Source organism: Sinocyclocheilus grahami, unplaced genomic scaffold (assembly GCF_001515645.1).
Source record: "Sinocyclocheilus grahami isolate Dianchi unplaced genomic scaffold, SAMN03320097.WGS_v1.1 scaffold1028.1, whole genome shotgun sequence".
Taxonomy (NCBI): domain Eukaryota; kingdom Metazoa; phylum Chordata; class Actinopteri; order Cypriniformes; family Cyprinidae; genus Sinocyclocheilus; species Sinocyclocheilus grahami.
In genome coordinates, this window is record NW_015506207.1 from 315478 (window position 1) to 330856 (window position 15379).

General features: G+C 43.0%; 1 protein-coding gene across 1 annotated transcript; it reads right to left on the reverse strand.

Annotated features, from left to right (window-relative positions):
* Nucleotides 1-390: 390 nt before the first annotated feature.
* Nucleotides 391-15105, reverse strand: LOC107565815 (mitogen-activated protein kinase kinase kinase kinase 4-like). The gene is made up of 4 exons (XM_016251094.1): nt 14727-15105; nt 14572-14637; nt 2297-2353; nt 391-2101 (listed from the first exon to the last, which is right to left on the reverse strand). Exons 1-4 carry the CDS (start codon nt 14781-14783, stop codon nt 1904-1906), a joined length of 378 nt encoding a protein of 125 aa, XP_016106580.1. The 5' UTR covers nt 14784-15105; the 3' UTR covers nt 391-1903.
* Nucleotides 15106-15379: the final 274 nt, after the last annotated feature.

The window sequence follows — 15379 nt, forward strand, 5'->3', positions numbered from 1 at the left end:
ACCCCTAAACCTACCAATCTCCACCCCCTAGATGTGGATCCAACCACGCCCCCTGGATCTTGTGTTCTGCAGTGAGGGGCTACTGGCGACCAAGGCGGAGGCGGGGATCTGGAAGGCCGCGGTGGAGCCGGAGCGACAGAGGACCGAGGAGGAGCCGAAGGGAAGGAGGAGCCTGACAGAGCCGGAGGAGTGGAGTCCCGAGGCAACGGATGGTCGACGACAGACCAAGGCAGAGCCGGAGGTACGAGGGAGCCCGGCGGAGAGGAGGGAGCTAAGAGCCATGGTGGAGCCACTGGGTGGACAGGCCGAGGCGGAGGCAAGGGATTCTCCAGCCACACCGACGATGGAGACTGGCAGACACGCGGTACTCGCACCGAACAGATGGTGGGCTGAGGGTGAGCAGAGGGGCTGCCAGACGACAGCGGTGGAGGAGGCAGGAGCGGGCAGGTGGGTGGCTATCCGTGAGCCCCCGGGCCGATGTGCACTGCCCACACACACCAAATCGCGACTCCCATACCGGGAGCGTGTAAGACAGGGGAACAACAGGGCTAACAGACAGTTCAGGGCAGACTGGTAAGTCCGAGGAAGGTGGGAGGAAAATGGGCATGTCTGCATATATATCTGCCTTCCAGTATATTAAGTCCCCTTCAAAGTCCAGCAGTCCCAGATACACAATAAGCTCACCCTCAGCCATGGTGCAGTGGGCAGAGCTCCTCTCCGCACTCTCGCTGTCCACGGCCTTCTCCCTCGTGGCGAGCAATGTAGCTGGCTCTCACACCTGGTCTGATGTCACTTGAAGCTCGGGCTCCGCGGCGATCCTCAGCTCTGTCGTTCCGTGTGGCGGGCTCGGGCTTTGGCTCTGTGCAGCAAGGTGATGGTGGGCTGGGCTCTGAGTCTGGCTGTGCTCTGGATTGGGGGCCGGATGCTCTCCAGACACCGGATGATCAACGGGGCGATGGTAATTTGCCCCGATCCAGAAAAGTGAGTTCAGCGCTGCGTCGTCGAATGCAGTTAAAACGGCGAGTTGGCTGAACTTAACCACATACTCCAAGATGGGCAGGTCCTTACAGGCTAGGACTGTGAATTTAGCGACGAGGGGATCCATTGGGGGGGAAAAAACTAAACACGAAAACAAACGGAGGGGAACACGCAATATACTTCTTTTTGTTGGTCCAGTGTTCTGTCAGGGTGTCTGCTGTGCAGGAGTGAAGGACACGGAGACGCAGGAGATTCATGAATAACAGTCTTTAAATTATCCAAATAGGGGGCAGGCAGGAACACCACACGCAGCACATAGCATTGATGTTTAACACTGGACAAGGGAACATAGGGCAAACCACACTTTAAATACAGGACAAAACGAGGGTAATAGAAAAGACACACCTGAATCAAATGAACAATCAACGAGAGACAGAAACACTGGGTCACTGAGAGCACATGGGGAGGAAAACATACACACAGGCAGTCCAGAAGCATGACACCTGAAGGGCTCAGACACACCTGATGTTATTGTTCAGTTTGACTCATTAATGAAGACTGTGGTGCATCCGCTCTGAATCACACACACATGGGATCGGTGTGTATTGTTGTCAGTGGATGAACTCTGCTCAGATCTTCAGCTCCAGATTTTTTTCTCTTAATGACTGAAACATGTTACATTACACTCATTACACTTGAAATCTACGTGCTGTTGTTTAATTAAGTTTGTTGTCATTAATATTTCCAAAGGCGTGTGGTATCAGAAATCATTAGTCCCAGTGAGGACGGTGAGGTCCGAGACGGTCACTAGAGTGAACAGTGCTGTTTGAGTAGAATCTGATCTAGTTAGTATTTAACATGAACACAGATGAAACCCTTGTTGACCTGTGGGTCAGACATAGACAAATTAGACTGAGAGCGGATATCAGGTGAAATGTGAGGCAGGAGGAGGTTCCTGAGGAGTGTGTGTGAGTGTGTGTGTGTGTGTGAGACTGACCCACAGCTGGTCGTCGTGTCCTGGAGGACTCTTCTTGATGAAGGCGCCGTAATACGTGGCGATGTTTCTATGATGAGAGTATTTCTTCAGCATGTTAATCTCCAGCTTAATCTCCTCTTCTTCATCCTGAGCACACACACACACACACACAGCAGGAGTTTGTCTGAGTACAGATGTGCAGTACTTGAGCTCAGTGCTCCTCCTGTTGTTTATGGATTCATACACTACCTTTCTTGACCATTTCATAATACTGTTTGATTCATTGGTTTTGTTGAACACACTGATGTGAAAAGCGTGGCTCTGTGAGCTATGTACACTTACTTCAGTCACGTCCATGACTTTGATGGCCGCCAGCTGCCCGGTTTTGACATGTCGACCCTGATCAGAGAAACAGAGCAAATCAGTTAGAGAAAAGAACACGATACGCACGCTAATGCATCTGTGTGCAGCTACATGAGCGTTAGCATGGATGACAGCAGGGTCAATGACGTTGAATGTGAACGGACGAGAGTTCCTTCACTGTGAACAGCACTGATCCTGACAGCTGAGGGAGCGTCTCGAGGACAGACTCTCGACTCTGACCTCGTGTGCTTCAGACACAGAGAAACTCACAAACAGCAGACCGCTTCGGTGTGTTCTGATCAGCGGCTCAGGCTGCTCTGCTCAAACGAAATGAATAGCTTCAACCAGAAGAGATAACGTTAAGAATATCTCACATCTGAGTCCATGAGATGGAGGAAAGAACGAGAAATATAACAAACAGCAGCAGCAGCACAAAACTAACTGACGCTAATGGAAGAACAATCACAAATTCACAGGACTGTGCGTTACTTCTCAACAACTCAACAGCCCATCATCAATTTTCTTGTCCTTTTCTGCAGGTTTTACACAAACCTTTATGTCTATTTGGCTTTCACAATTTCAGCTGTTCTCTTACCTGTGTTTCTGCTGTAAATAATGAGCAGTGAGGTTAAACTACATCAGATCTGAACTGATATACAGCAGAAATTGATGAGTTTCACGGTTATTTCCCTCTTTATTACTGTTTGCTGCTTTGAAAGGATCTGTATTGTATAAAGTTCTCTATAAATGACTATAACTTGTCCTGATGATGACGGGGTGTGTTAGCTGCTAAACTAGCATCGACTCATCATAACAGGCTGATTTCTTCAGAAGACTCGGCTCTGCTCGTCAAACTACAGACAGAATCAAGTTGCTCAGGTTTATCATCCTCTGCCATGACAAATCCACCGGCTGTGGCATTTCAACACATTAATTCAGCCTTACTGCTGGTCAGAACCTCTTTTATTATTATACTTTAATTCTTGCTGAATTTCATCTCTTTTTTTTTGACAAATCTCCATTCTCATATATCAGTTCTAGGTGGGGATTTTAACTGTGTGACGTGTCACTGGCTATATATTTATACTCAATAAAAACATACAGCACTTTAACATGTGCAGCAGTTATTATCAAAAGTATGGTGTTTGTTTTCATGCCTGATCTATCAGTGTTTCAAAGAGATTTGTGGTCATACATTTTATATCGTAGTGCTGGGCTGTATATCGGTTCATACCGAATACCGGTGTTTATTTTTGTTACGATATGAATTTTTAAATATACTGCAATACCAGTGTATGTCGCTTAAACAACTTTCGGAACGCGGCACGGCACGACACTGTTTGAGAGTGGTCCCTTTTAACTGTTGCACTGTGGTGAGCGCACAGCTGTATCAAAGAACTTGCGTGACGGTGAAGACGGACAACCCTCTACAATGCGAGTAAATCACTCTCATATGAGACTAAATCTTCACTCTGGGTGACAAACTGATCTCCTCCTCCTCCTCCTTCATCAACTCTAACAGCAGACGAATTTGCCACATTTTTCATTAATACAATTAAAACCATCAGTGCACAATTTGCCACACCACAATCTGTCAAGCACATCTTACCATCAAACATACACTCCTTCTCTTCACTCTCTGAGGCAGAAGTCTCCAAACTCATCCTTTCCAATCATCCTACTACTTGTCCACTTGATCCTATTCCATCTCATTTCCTTCAGGCCATTTCTCCTGCAGTTGTACCTGCACTCACTCACATCATTAACACATCCCTTCACACTGGTGTTTTTCCCTCAACATTTAAACAGGCTGGTATAACCCCACTTCTTAAGAAACCCACTCTTAACCCAACTCTTTTAGAGAACTACAGACCGGTTTCCCTTCTCCCTTTCATTGCAAAAACACTTGAACGAGTTGTGTTCAACCAAGTCTCGAACAACCTCCTCAACAGCAACCAGTCTGGTTTCAGAAGTGGACATTCGACCGAGACTGCCTTGCTCTCAGTTGTTGAAGCCCTAAGACTGGCAAGAGCGGATTCCAAATCTTCAATAGGCATGAGCCGATTACGGGTTTCAAGGTATATCGCAATTTGAAAATCTCACGGTTTCAAAACCGCTAATATTTTCCGTTATACCGCTCCTGCGGTATGTGCTGTTTTTCATGTCTCCTCAAAGACTGAAAGTGTAGGAATCCCTCAGGTTGAGTGCAGTGTAGAGAGTAACACGAGTCTCCTCCTGCTGTTGGTGCATGCAAGCAGTCAGTCACGTGTGTGTAGGACGGCCGAACTTAAGTAGCTTCTCCTGGAACTTACGCAATCAGCAACCGGACGTTTTTTTGTCTTATTGCAAGCAACTCGTCTCTGTTCTGGACTTGCACAAACTGCGCTGCAATGCAATCGTCTTCCAAAATGTCATGTATGTGAAAATATGAAGTCTGTAAACGCCCGTTAACACAGGCCAGAGACATTGAAGACTGACGCACAGAGAAATACTGTAGCTGGCAGATCACTCACTGTTCATGATGCACGAACTGTCGGAAGAAAATCCTCAATATTGATTTGGGGGTTTATATGAATGTGTTTCTGAGGGGAACTGATTGTCTTCAGAAAAGTTTACGTGGTATTTTCTTTTAATCTCGTCTCTGTATAGTTCATATTAAAGCAGTGCTTTGTTTACGGCGGTAACCAAGGAAACGCTGTATCTGCTGCTCCAGAAGCGCCTCCTGCTGGCAGAGAGTGAATCTGCATCTCATTCAGAGCTGCTGCTGTTTGCTTCGTTCAGGCATGTAGTATCATTTCACAAAGCTAGTCAGAACATTCTGTTTTTGCTTCAGATTGGGTTATTATTAAATCAAATTATGTATATGAAATGATATAACTAAATTATATGAAATGATATAAATGATATTTATATTAATTATATATCTAAAATTAAAGTCCCCCTGTGGTGAAAATCAAGTTTTTTGTGTTGTTTATTTGTCTGTGTGTTGTTTTTAATATGCTTTTAGACAAACCATGTGCCAATCTATTTATCAACAGCATTGCTGAGTATTTTCTCCTTAAAACTGTAGTTTCCCAAAGGCTGACCCAGAAACGCGGTTTAAAACAGCCTTTGTTTTGCTACGTCACAAAACTCAACCAATGGCGTCAAGGGATCCTATCCTTAGCATATCATTAACTGTGCTGCAAAGCAGAGGGTCTAGTGAGAAGCCAGCCAGGTTAATACGGTAACAGTTATCATTTTTCTGTAGATATTTCGCCAACTGTTAATATTTCCCCCTATTTTCACGATGTCATGTGCTGTTAGCGCTTATTTATTTGTATTTAGAACCGCTGACTTGAAGAATAACCCGCGGCAGCAGTGTAAACGTAGCCCGGAGTCAGACGCACCTCTCCCGCATTGACATCCGCACGTCACACGTATATGATCGCCGGCGCGATTTGGAATCACAAACTTGGCTACATTTGAGCCTTCAAGGCATTTTGAGGACACAACATCGTCAAGTAGGTAAATTTAATGAATGTTACAGTATTCACTGTAGTTGTCCGCTAGTAAAAACAGTTGTATCAGTCATTATCCGTGTATGAACCAGCACAAACAGATAATGTTACCTCACGAAGCTAGCCATCAGTCTCCTTGCTTACGTTGAGCATACCAGCTTATTTCTGATTCAAACACATATGGCTTAATTAAACCAAAATTTCCACTTGCCATTGCCATTGTGTCGCATTTACTACAGTTCAGTACAGTTCAGGAGGCACTGGCTCATGGCTGGCTGCTGTGTGGAGGCGGGGCTAATTTGTGTATTCATAGATCCGCGTATAGTAAACGAGGCAAGGGTGTAGAGTTGCATTCAAGCTATTTTAAGGCATGAGAAAATTATTTTCACAAGAAAAAAAATTTTAATATCATTTTTATGATCAAAGATGAGTTTTAAAGGATACATTTTTTGACTACAAGGGGACTTTAAATAACTGTAATTACAGATTTAGGTTACATAACGATGTCAGTCTTTATTTTTCTTCTTTTTATGAAACAAATCAAAGAAAAAATAAACAAATTCTACTGTTTCTAATATTCTGTATGTTGCTCAAAAACAAAATATATTGTGTTCAGCGGAAAAAAGTTTTTATTTTTTTACCCAGTCATTTAAAAATAACACATTTTAGAGCTGTAATGACAATACCGTGATACCGTGATATTTTTGCTTAGGGGTTATCATACCGTCAAAATCTCAATACTAATACCAGCCCATGCCTAATCTTCAATACTTCATTTTACTTGTGTATTTATGAATTGTGTTTTGAATTTACGAATCAGATTTTGTAAATGTAAATTGTGCTGTGCATTTATGAATTTTGTTTTAAAAATGTGTTATTTTTGAGGCCGATCTGGCTCCATAATCAAACGCTCGGTTCACTTCTTGTTTTTGGTGAAGCCCCTCCTCCCAAAACACGAAATGTGATTGGTTAGCTGGTCCAGTGCGTTGTGATTGGTGAACCGCTTAGACGCTCTTCAGTTCAAGACAGTTACTGCATCAGTTCAGCTGCAAATAGGCAAGCGTTCATGAACAAGAGGATCCTGCAGAAGCTTCTGCATCCCTTCACAATGGCGACAACACGCTTATCAATCTCACTCTCATTTGTCCTCTTTTGTAAGTCAAGAAAACACTGTCTGAGTTTTTCTTTTGCTATTTGAGGGAACGCAGAATATATATTTGATGTAGTCTCCCATTCACTGCTATGGAATAAAGAAGTAATGGTATGACAATTTCTTATCACGATTATAGTGACCAAAATCATCCTGGGAATCAGTATTATCACGGTATTGTTAAAATGTGCTGGAAATATTCAAAAACTACTGACACATAAATCGTTTTATAAACAACAAATAAAATGACTTTTGTTTGCATAAACACTAAAATAACAATACCAATGATGTCTGGATTTTAAATGACAACATGACTGACAACAGTTTATCTAATCACACGTACGAAATGTCCAAATAAAACTTTGAAAAAGCTTCATAAAAAGGTAAACCTCACATTTCAGCTGTTAAATAAAGAAAAGGGATAAGTCAAAATGAAAACTGATTAATAAATGATTATATGTATTTTATCTGCTCCATAAATAATTCTAGATAACTTATCTGAATTGTTTAAATGTGTAGAATCCACATAAGCTTGTTTTTCATCGACCGGTCAAAATCTACAGCAGGGCATGCAGATTCAGTCTGTTTTCTGTCCCGACAGAAGCTGCACACAGACTGAATGTGAACGTGAGTGTCTGTAAATCCACTCGCTGACAGCAGGGGGCGCTGATGGAGCAGCAGAATTACAGCTGTTTCTCATAACCTCCTGCACGAAGCAGCATTGCGATTAAAACACTACTTTATTAGGTATTACATGGAGCGAAGACGAAAACAAAATGCCATCAAATCTTTTCTGAAGACAGTCAGAACCTTCAGAGGTACATTCATAATTAATCCAATCATATATTCATTTGTATAATTCCCTTAGCACTCTTTTAAAACCTCGCCGCTTTCTGCCATGTTTTCACTGAAAACAACACGACTCTGCTGCTGTGCGCCGCATGTGACACTGTTACTCAAACTCTGCTTTATGCTGGATAGTATTGATTTATCCTCACATTTTCAAATCACGGTAATGGAATATGTTTTAATGCTAATTAAAAAATGAAGCGGTAATACTAACCGTGGGGAATTTTATCATGATTTATTGTCAAACCGGTAATCGTTCCATCCCTGCTATAGAAGCTTACCCAACTGTGATTCCTTAAAAACTCACTTGAAGAGACCACTAGTGTCCTACAGGTGTGAGACAAACATGATTTCTGTGTCACGCCTGTGTGACGAACAGCACGCTTCTGTGTTCCTGGACACACACTTACAGACAGCACACACACACACACACACACACAGAACTTCATCAGGACGGGACACTGTGGGAGTGTGAGAGGATTGAGCGTCACTGAAGATCAGAGCATCTGAGACACAGAGTCAGATCCCACGGTTTCTGTGCTAGATCTACTGCATGTGTGAGTCTGCCTGGTTACACACTCTCAGCCAATCACAGCCTCACGCTCAGGTCACATGACCACCAGCTCTCTGGGGCTGTGAATCACATGATCATCCATGAACGAGCTTATATCTGTTCGTATGTGATGTGTTCATATGAGAGGCCACAAACACACCGCAGCATCATATGATGAAGTGTGAATGATGATTAATGAGGCACAGATACAGTAACACAGAGAACAGAGCTTCAGTTCAGAGAGGAGCACACAGAACACAGACTGGAGATAAAGAGAGTCTTTCACACAGACAGCGTGAATGTGTGTGTGATATTTGACATGTGAGCGCGTGTTGAGTGTGTGTTGAGTCAAACACACACTGCTGGACATGAATCAGTCTTCGGTGTTTCAGCGCCACCTAAAGCTCCAGTGTGTGTCTGCAGCGGCTCTGGACATGTGACCTGAAGCTCACGCCTCATTGGCCGACACAAAGAAAACAATGGACACAAACTGAGGAAGAACAGCAGTGTGTTCAGTGTGAGGGCAGATGCTCCACAGAAGCCAGAAGAGTCATGAACACTGATCTGAGTTCACCCTCACAACTCCTCATCTGTCCAAACACAACCGCATCCGTGCTGGAATACACAAAATCATCATTCTGACATCCCAAACCTGAAGAAACAACATTCCAGACGGCTGCTGCATGCGATCGCCACGCTTTTTCAGATTCATCCACGCTGGAATGCAGCTTTAAGCACAAAAGCCATGGTCAAGCACAGCTGAGATCTACAGCAGGACTCAGAGTTCAGCTCTCTGGAGCTCATTCAAGAAATTAGTTTCGATATTTCAATCGCTTAACAGCAAACTCTCTGCTGGCAGTTGTCAAGACGGCTAAACAATCTATTTCATCTTTTTTTTCAAGTGTTACTTTATTTTTAATTATTTAAAAATAAAAACTATGAGTGCACAATAATTCTATAAAAGCTAAACATTTAGTGAAATAACATTATTTAGTGGGGAGCAAATAAAAGTGAAGTGTAGGACACATTGCTCTTTGTATTGTTGTAAAATACATTCGTGAAAAACAAGTAGCCTAACTATATTTATATATAAATATATACTATAAAATGAAAAGACATTTCTTTTAAATGTATAGCACAGTAATGAAGGCAGCAACACATGATAGATAGCACAGAACAAGAAACGCTATAAATAATCTTTCATTGAGCAAAAGTATTATAATACGAAAGGCTCTAACGCAGAGCGGCACAAAGCGCTTATGTGCATCTCGAGTGCAGAATGATGAGCTTGAAGCAACCCGGAGTCACAGCGCTCCGCACAGAGAAGTTCACAACACAAGAGATACCGATGCGTAGTTTATTAAATCTGTACGCTAGTTTATTGAGCCTTGTCTTTTAACAGTTTTAAATCTCAGTTACTGTGCGCTCTTGAAGAGTTTCAAATGTCGTAACCGAACACGACACACAGCTTGAACACTAAATAGAGGATGACAGACCGCTGCAGCGGAGAGAAGAGTTTACGAGAACTTAGAATTTAACAACTTCAATATTCATCTGTACCTCACATTAAACCATGGAACAGCTTCAGAACACTTGGACTTTGACTTTATGGTGCTTTATAATGCGTTTGTGCTTTCGTGGGGCTTAACAATAACACAGAATAGCATATGCAGAATATGGGATTTGGATCGGTCTCGTCTGACTGATACCCGATCCAGCAGAACATGCCAGTATCAGAGCCGATCAATCCATGTTTTTGAATAAATCAAGTAATCAATGATTCAGTAACCCATTCATATAGTCAGTCACTTGCCTCAATTCTGGAACAGGGCTCTAGACTGCGACCAAAACGGTCAGATTTGAGACAATTTTTTGAGAATGTGCGAGTCCAAATGTCTGCTCTGCTCCATACAGCGAGCAGGACTCAGATTTGACTGATCACGAGAAGAGAGCTGCTTTCAGTGCGAGCGCTTCGACTGTAGAGCCTGGTTTATACTCACCGCCTCAGCACCAGCGCAAAGCTGCACGCATAATGACGCCAATATATTCACACTAAAGTAAAGTAAAAGACCGCTTCTTAAACCAAAGAAGGTGAACATGTTGGTATTCTTGTGGAAAAAACATGCAAGCACTGTCACCGACAGCAAGTTTAAAGGGGTCATATGATGCGATTTCAAGTTTTTCTTTCTCTTTGGAGTGTTACGAGCTGTTCATGAATAGATAAGATCCCTGAAGTTGCAAAGACTAAAGTCTCAAATCCAAAGAGATATTCTTTATCAAAGTTAAGTCCACGCCCTCCTAAAACGGCTCGTTCTAACACGCCCCCACATATCTACATCACTATGTGGGAAGATGTGCATAACACCGCCCAAATGTGCACACAAAGAAAGAAGGCGTAACTTTATTGTTGTTGCCGCCGCCGCCGCTATATCGTGAAGACGCTGTGTGCTTCGTTGTGAAAGTGAAACTACTTTGTTTGGTCTTCCAAAAGAGGACAGGACTAGAAATCAGTGGTTAAGTTGTATTTACAACACTGTTCCAGAACACTTCAACCCAAATATTCAGATGTGTGCAGCACATTTTATGGAGGACTGTTTCCTGATCCTGGGAGAGTAGACTACAATGCCGGCTGTTCTGACTCACAGACTGTAAGTACGTTTTTTATATTTAAAGAATTTGCCACTGACGATTCAAACGTGAGTTTTGGGCAGTGTAGAGTAGCACTTGTTGTTTGTCATTTCTCCGATCACAAATGCAGACACGATGCAATGCAATGCGTAAAAAGACAGAATAAGTCATTATAATAAGTAATTATGTCCCCACTGGATGCAACGAATGCCTCGTTTATATTGGGTTTTCATGTGTTTGTCTCGTCGCTCCGGCCGGACAGAAACAATAATGTACAGTATGTGGAAAATAATGTGTTTTTTTAACCTTAAACCACATAAACACATTTCATTTCACCAAATACACGAAATAATGTTCTTGTTAGCAACATCATATGACCCCTTTAATATTAATGCCATGCCTCATCTTATTAATTTTTGTTATGTAAGCTAGTTTGTCATTGTAGCCTACTGTTTTATTGTTGTTGTGCTTTTTAATTAAGAATAACAATGAATCCATCTTTTGTTTTAGTCTTAAAAAGTGAAAGGTGTATAGATGTAAGCAAAACAGACAATCATCCAGTCTGCAACATTAAAGCGGTGGTTCAGTGTTTTTTCTGGGCTTGATTGTGTTTATGGGGTGCAGTGTAACATGTGTTAATGCTTTGTTTTTAAAAAACACATTATTTTTCACATAATTGACCTTTATTCCACACCGCTCTGTCCCTTCTCTGAGAAACGCGCTGATCATTTCCTTCTTTTATGAAGCCCCTCCCTCAGAAATAGGTGATGGGATCTGATTGGTTAGCTAGTCCAGTGTGTTGTGATTGGCTAAACCGCCTCTAGTGCGTGTCTAAACGTCCCGCCCCTCAACATAGCGGCATGTGCTCGGGTTGTATTGTAAACAACTGCATGTTAATATTGCTTATCAGTTTGAGCCGGATTGAGAAGCAGAGGATATTATTAAAGAGGATCGTGCAGAACCTGTGCAAGCACGGCTTTTAATGGTAGGCCTATGTTTTTTGGTTGTTGTTGTCTCATACTTTTAGATACGCTGTTATTTCTAAATGCTACTGTTTATGTTAACTTTTAATATACAGTTTTATTCTGATTAAAGCTTTAATACAGTACGGCAACCACATGCGCGTCCATGTTTAACGCTTCTCATAGCTATATGAAAATAAGAGTATAATTGTAACAGTTCATTGTTGGAGCTGAGCTGAGTGAGAGAGAGAGAGAGCGAGAGAGAGAGAGAGAGAGAGAGAGCGTGCAGAGCAGGAGACGTGAGGAACAGGATCGAGAACCGCTGCTTTAGAACACTGATTTTGAAACTTGTGAATGCATTAGAATCGTTTGAAGACAGAATCATGATTCATAAATGAATAGATATTTATGCACCCCTAGTTTTCTCTTCCTCTTCTCTAAAGCAGCGCAGCATGGCCCCGCCCCCTTTGCTGCCTTTTCCCGAGGGAGGGGTTTATCTGGGTTTGTGATGTCACAAACCCGGGAAGTAACTCGTTGTAGTCCCCACCAGCCATTTTTGTAGGCATTAAACTGCCAGAATTTTAAAAGATGATATCTCCGTTTGCATTGAACTTTCAGCTCTGCAACTTTGCAGATATAGTTTATGCTCAAACAGCAACATTACACACTAACTAACCTTAAAAAGTGAAATTGCAATCAACCACCCCTTTAAAAGTATTTCTACAGCGACTGATTTGTGGCACATGAAGCCTGTGAACTGTGAATCACCGCTTCTAACTCTACAGCGGTTTGCACTGCAATCATTTCTCATTCACTAGAATACCATCAGATGGCTCGTCTGTCCTGTGCGCATGGTGTTATTGTTTTGTGATGAAACGCTGCTTACGGGTGATCGAGAGCTCAAGCCCTTAACTCTTCAGACTCAGACTTCACTACAGCAGGCTCTTCAGATGATACGGCCCTCAAACCTCCAGAGAGCCCACTAATGCACTGGCTTTCACACTTTTGAGAGAGCGACACTATTCTTTTTTTTTAATTGACCCAACCCATGCATACAACAACATGCATCAAGTCAAGTGTGTGTGTGTGATGATCAATGTTTACATGCCAATAAAAGCATACATTAAATATGTTGATCATAGCAATTCATATGCATTTTAAGCTTGAAAATTTTGATTGCATGGACTTTCAATGAAAGGACAGAAATCATTTTGGCTTCAATAAAAAAAATAATTAAAAAGAATCAATGTCTTGTGGTTTTGGCACGACATGAGGGAGAGTAAATACTGCTTTTCCACTGTGGGGCCAGCGCTACTGTGAAACACACCTCTGTGAAGAAAGCACTAACAAACCTATATATGGATGGTCCTTACATAAAGACTTATGGCTTCAGCATCAATATTTTTATATACCGATGATTTACGATAAAAATAGTCATTCATTAAGTTGTGTCAACATGCTAAATCAAACAGATAGTTATAATTATTTCACATAAAGAGAGAACACACATATGCTACGTGCTCCGCACAAAACAACTCCATTAGGGCTTTTAGTCCAAATGCGTACATGTATAACACAACAGAACCTCAGGGTTATCCCTTCAGCCAAAGCAGCAGAGGGAGCTAGATGATTTACACGGAGCATATGCAGGTATGACATATGCAGGAGCAAAGACACGCGGAGCAGACAGAACAAATATGAACCCAATACGTGATAATAATCATATATGATTTATCTGCGTTCTGGTATTTTCAGAAGCATACCGTGCTTTTATTATCGCGATTGTTAGCATAGGCTACGCAGCCTTTAGCATCGCGTATAACACATTTCTGTGTCATGCGGTGATCAGAATTCAGTTCATTCAGACACTCAAGTTTTGCCTTTAAAATAGTTTTAGATGTTGATGCTAGTTGATAGCTTGTTATGAAATCATGTGAAATAAGCAGCGGTGGCGCCGTCTCTATCTCGGATAAACTCATAGCCACTCCTCCAGCCCCCAGGGGCCCGCCGAGGCCCCATCAAGAGGCCGTGGAAACACACTAGCACGCCCGCAGGCTCATTTCTGGCTGATCGGCCGGTCACAGCTGGTCAGCACAGCACTGAGGTTCAAGGAAGGAAGTGAATGATTCAGAAACAGGAGCATGAGCTCAGACTGCAAGAATGCAAGCAGTGAGGAAGCTCTTCTTCATCAGTGCACTGCTGTCTTCAGAGCAGGCCGATGCCGTCTCACAGCCCGTTACTATCCACTACAGCTATCTGGCTTTATATTCAGTACTGTGCTGAACTAAATCTCTCAGTCTTTGGCAGAGGGATCGACACACGAGCTGTCACACAGGACTGAAACGGTGTAATAATGTGATGCACAGATCCAGAGATCCAGAGCTGAGCTCGTTTATATCTGTGTGGAGCCGGTTTATAATCAAGCTGCTTTTTTGTCGCATTGAGTGTCTCTGCGCATGCGCAGCAGATCACACCCATCAGCAGAGCTCAATCTCTCCGATAAACCCTCGACTTCAGTAGAAATGACTATTCTGCTGTAACCCTATAACGGAGTAGTCTCGAAGCTGCAGTGGAGCTGGTTGTGAATGTAGTAAGACTCAATCGACACCGACCTTGTACACTTGTCCGTAGGTGCCATTGCCGACCACTTCCACCAGCTCGAAAATACCAGCAGGGTCCTGCAATCACACAAAGAGCGTCGCACAGGTTAATAAGCGACGCGAGGCGACGCGACGCGACGCGGACACGCTCGGAGACAGCCGCTCACCCGCAGAGAGGCGAGGTCGATGTCCACCAGGCTCTTCGCCGGAGAGTCGTTCGCCATCTTCTCCGAGAGCTCGAGTCTGAAGCGATGCCGCGTGTGCTCCGTGCGCCTCAGACGCCGCTCAGCATCGCTGTGTCGCGCGTGCGGTCAGGCCTGCGGCTCGCGCTATTGTTCGCGGTGACGATGAGGATGAGGATGAGGAAGCGCAGCGGAGTCTGGGTCAGTGCATGGCGGAGGAGTGGGCAGAGACAGCCGAGGGGAGGGACGGGGGAGGACCGTGCACACACTCAGCTAGATGTGTGTGTGTGTGCGTCTACTTCTGAAACAGGAGCATATATGTAGATATACTGTATACTGTATATAGATAGAATTCAACTTTGTTTTAAATAAATACATCACTGTAATGCATTTACTGTAATGCAAAAAATACTTAAATAAGTAGGACATCATATCATCGTATACTGCTGTTAATTTATACTGATTTCAATAAAAAACATTTAGAAATATACAAGATGAATCTTATTAATATACATTATTGTTGCAGTCCTTGATGCTGATTGGTCGATAACTGTGCAGTGTTCGAACTATACCGTGGACTTTGGGGGAGCCCACTTGTTTGTTTTTATAAGGGGGAGGGGGGGGGGGTTTGGGGGGTT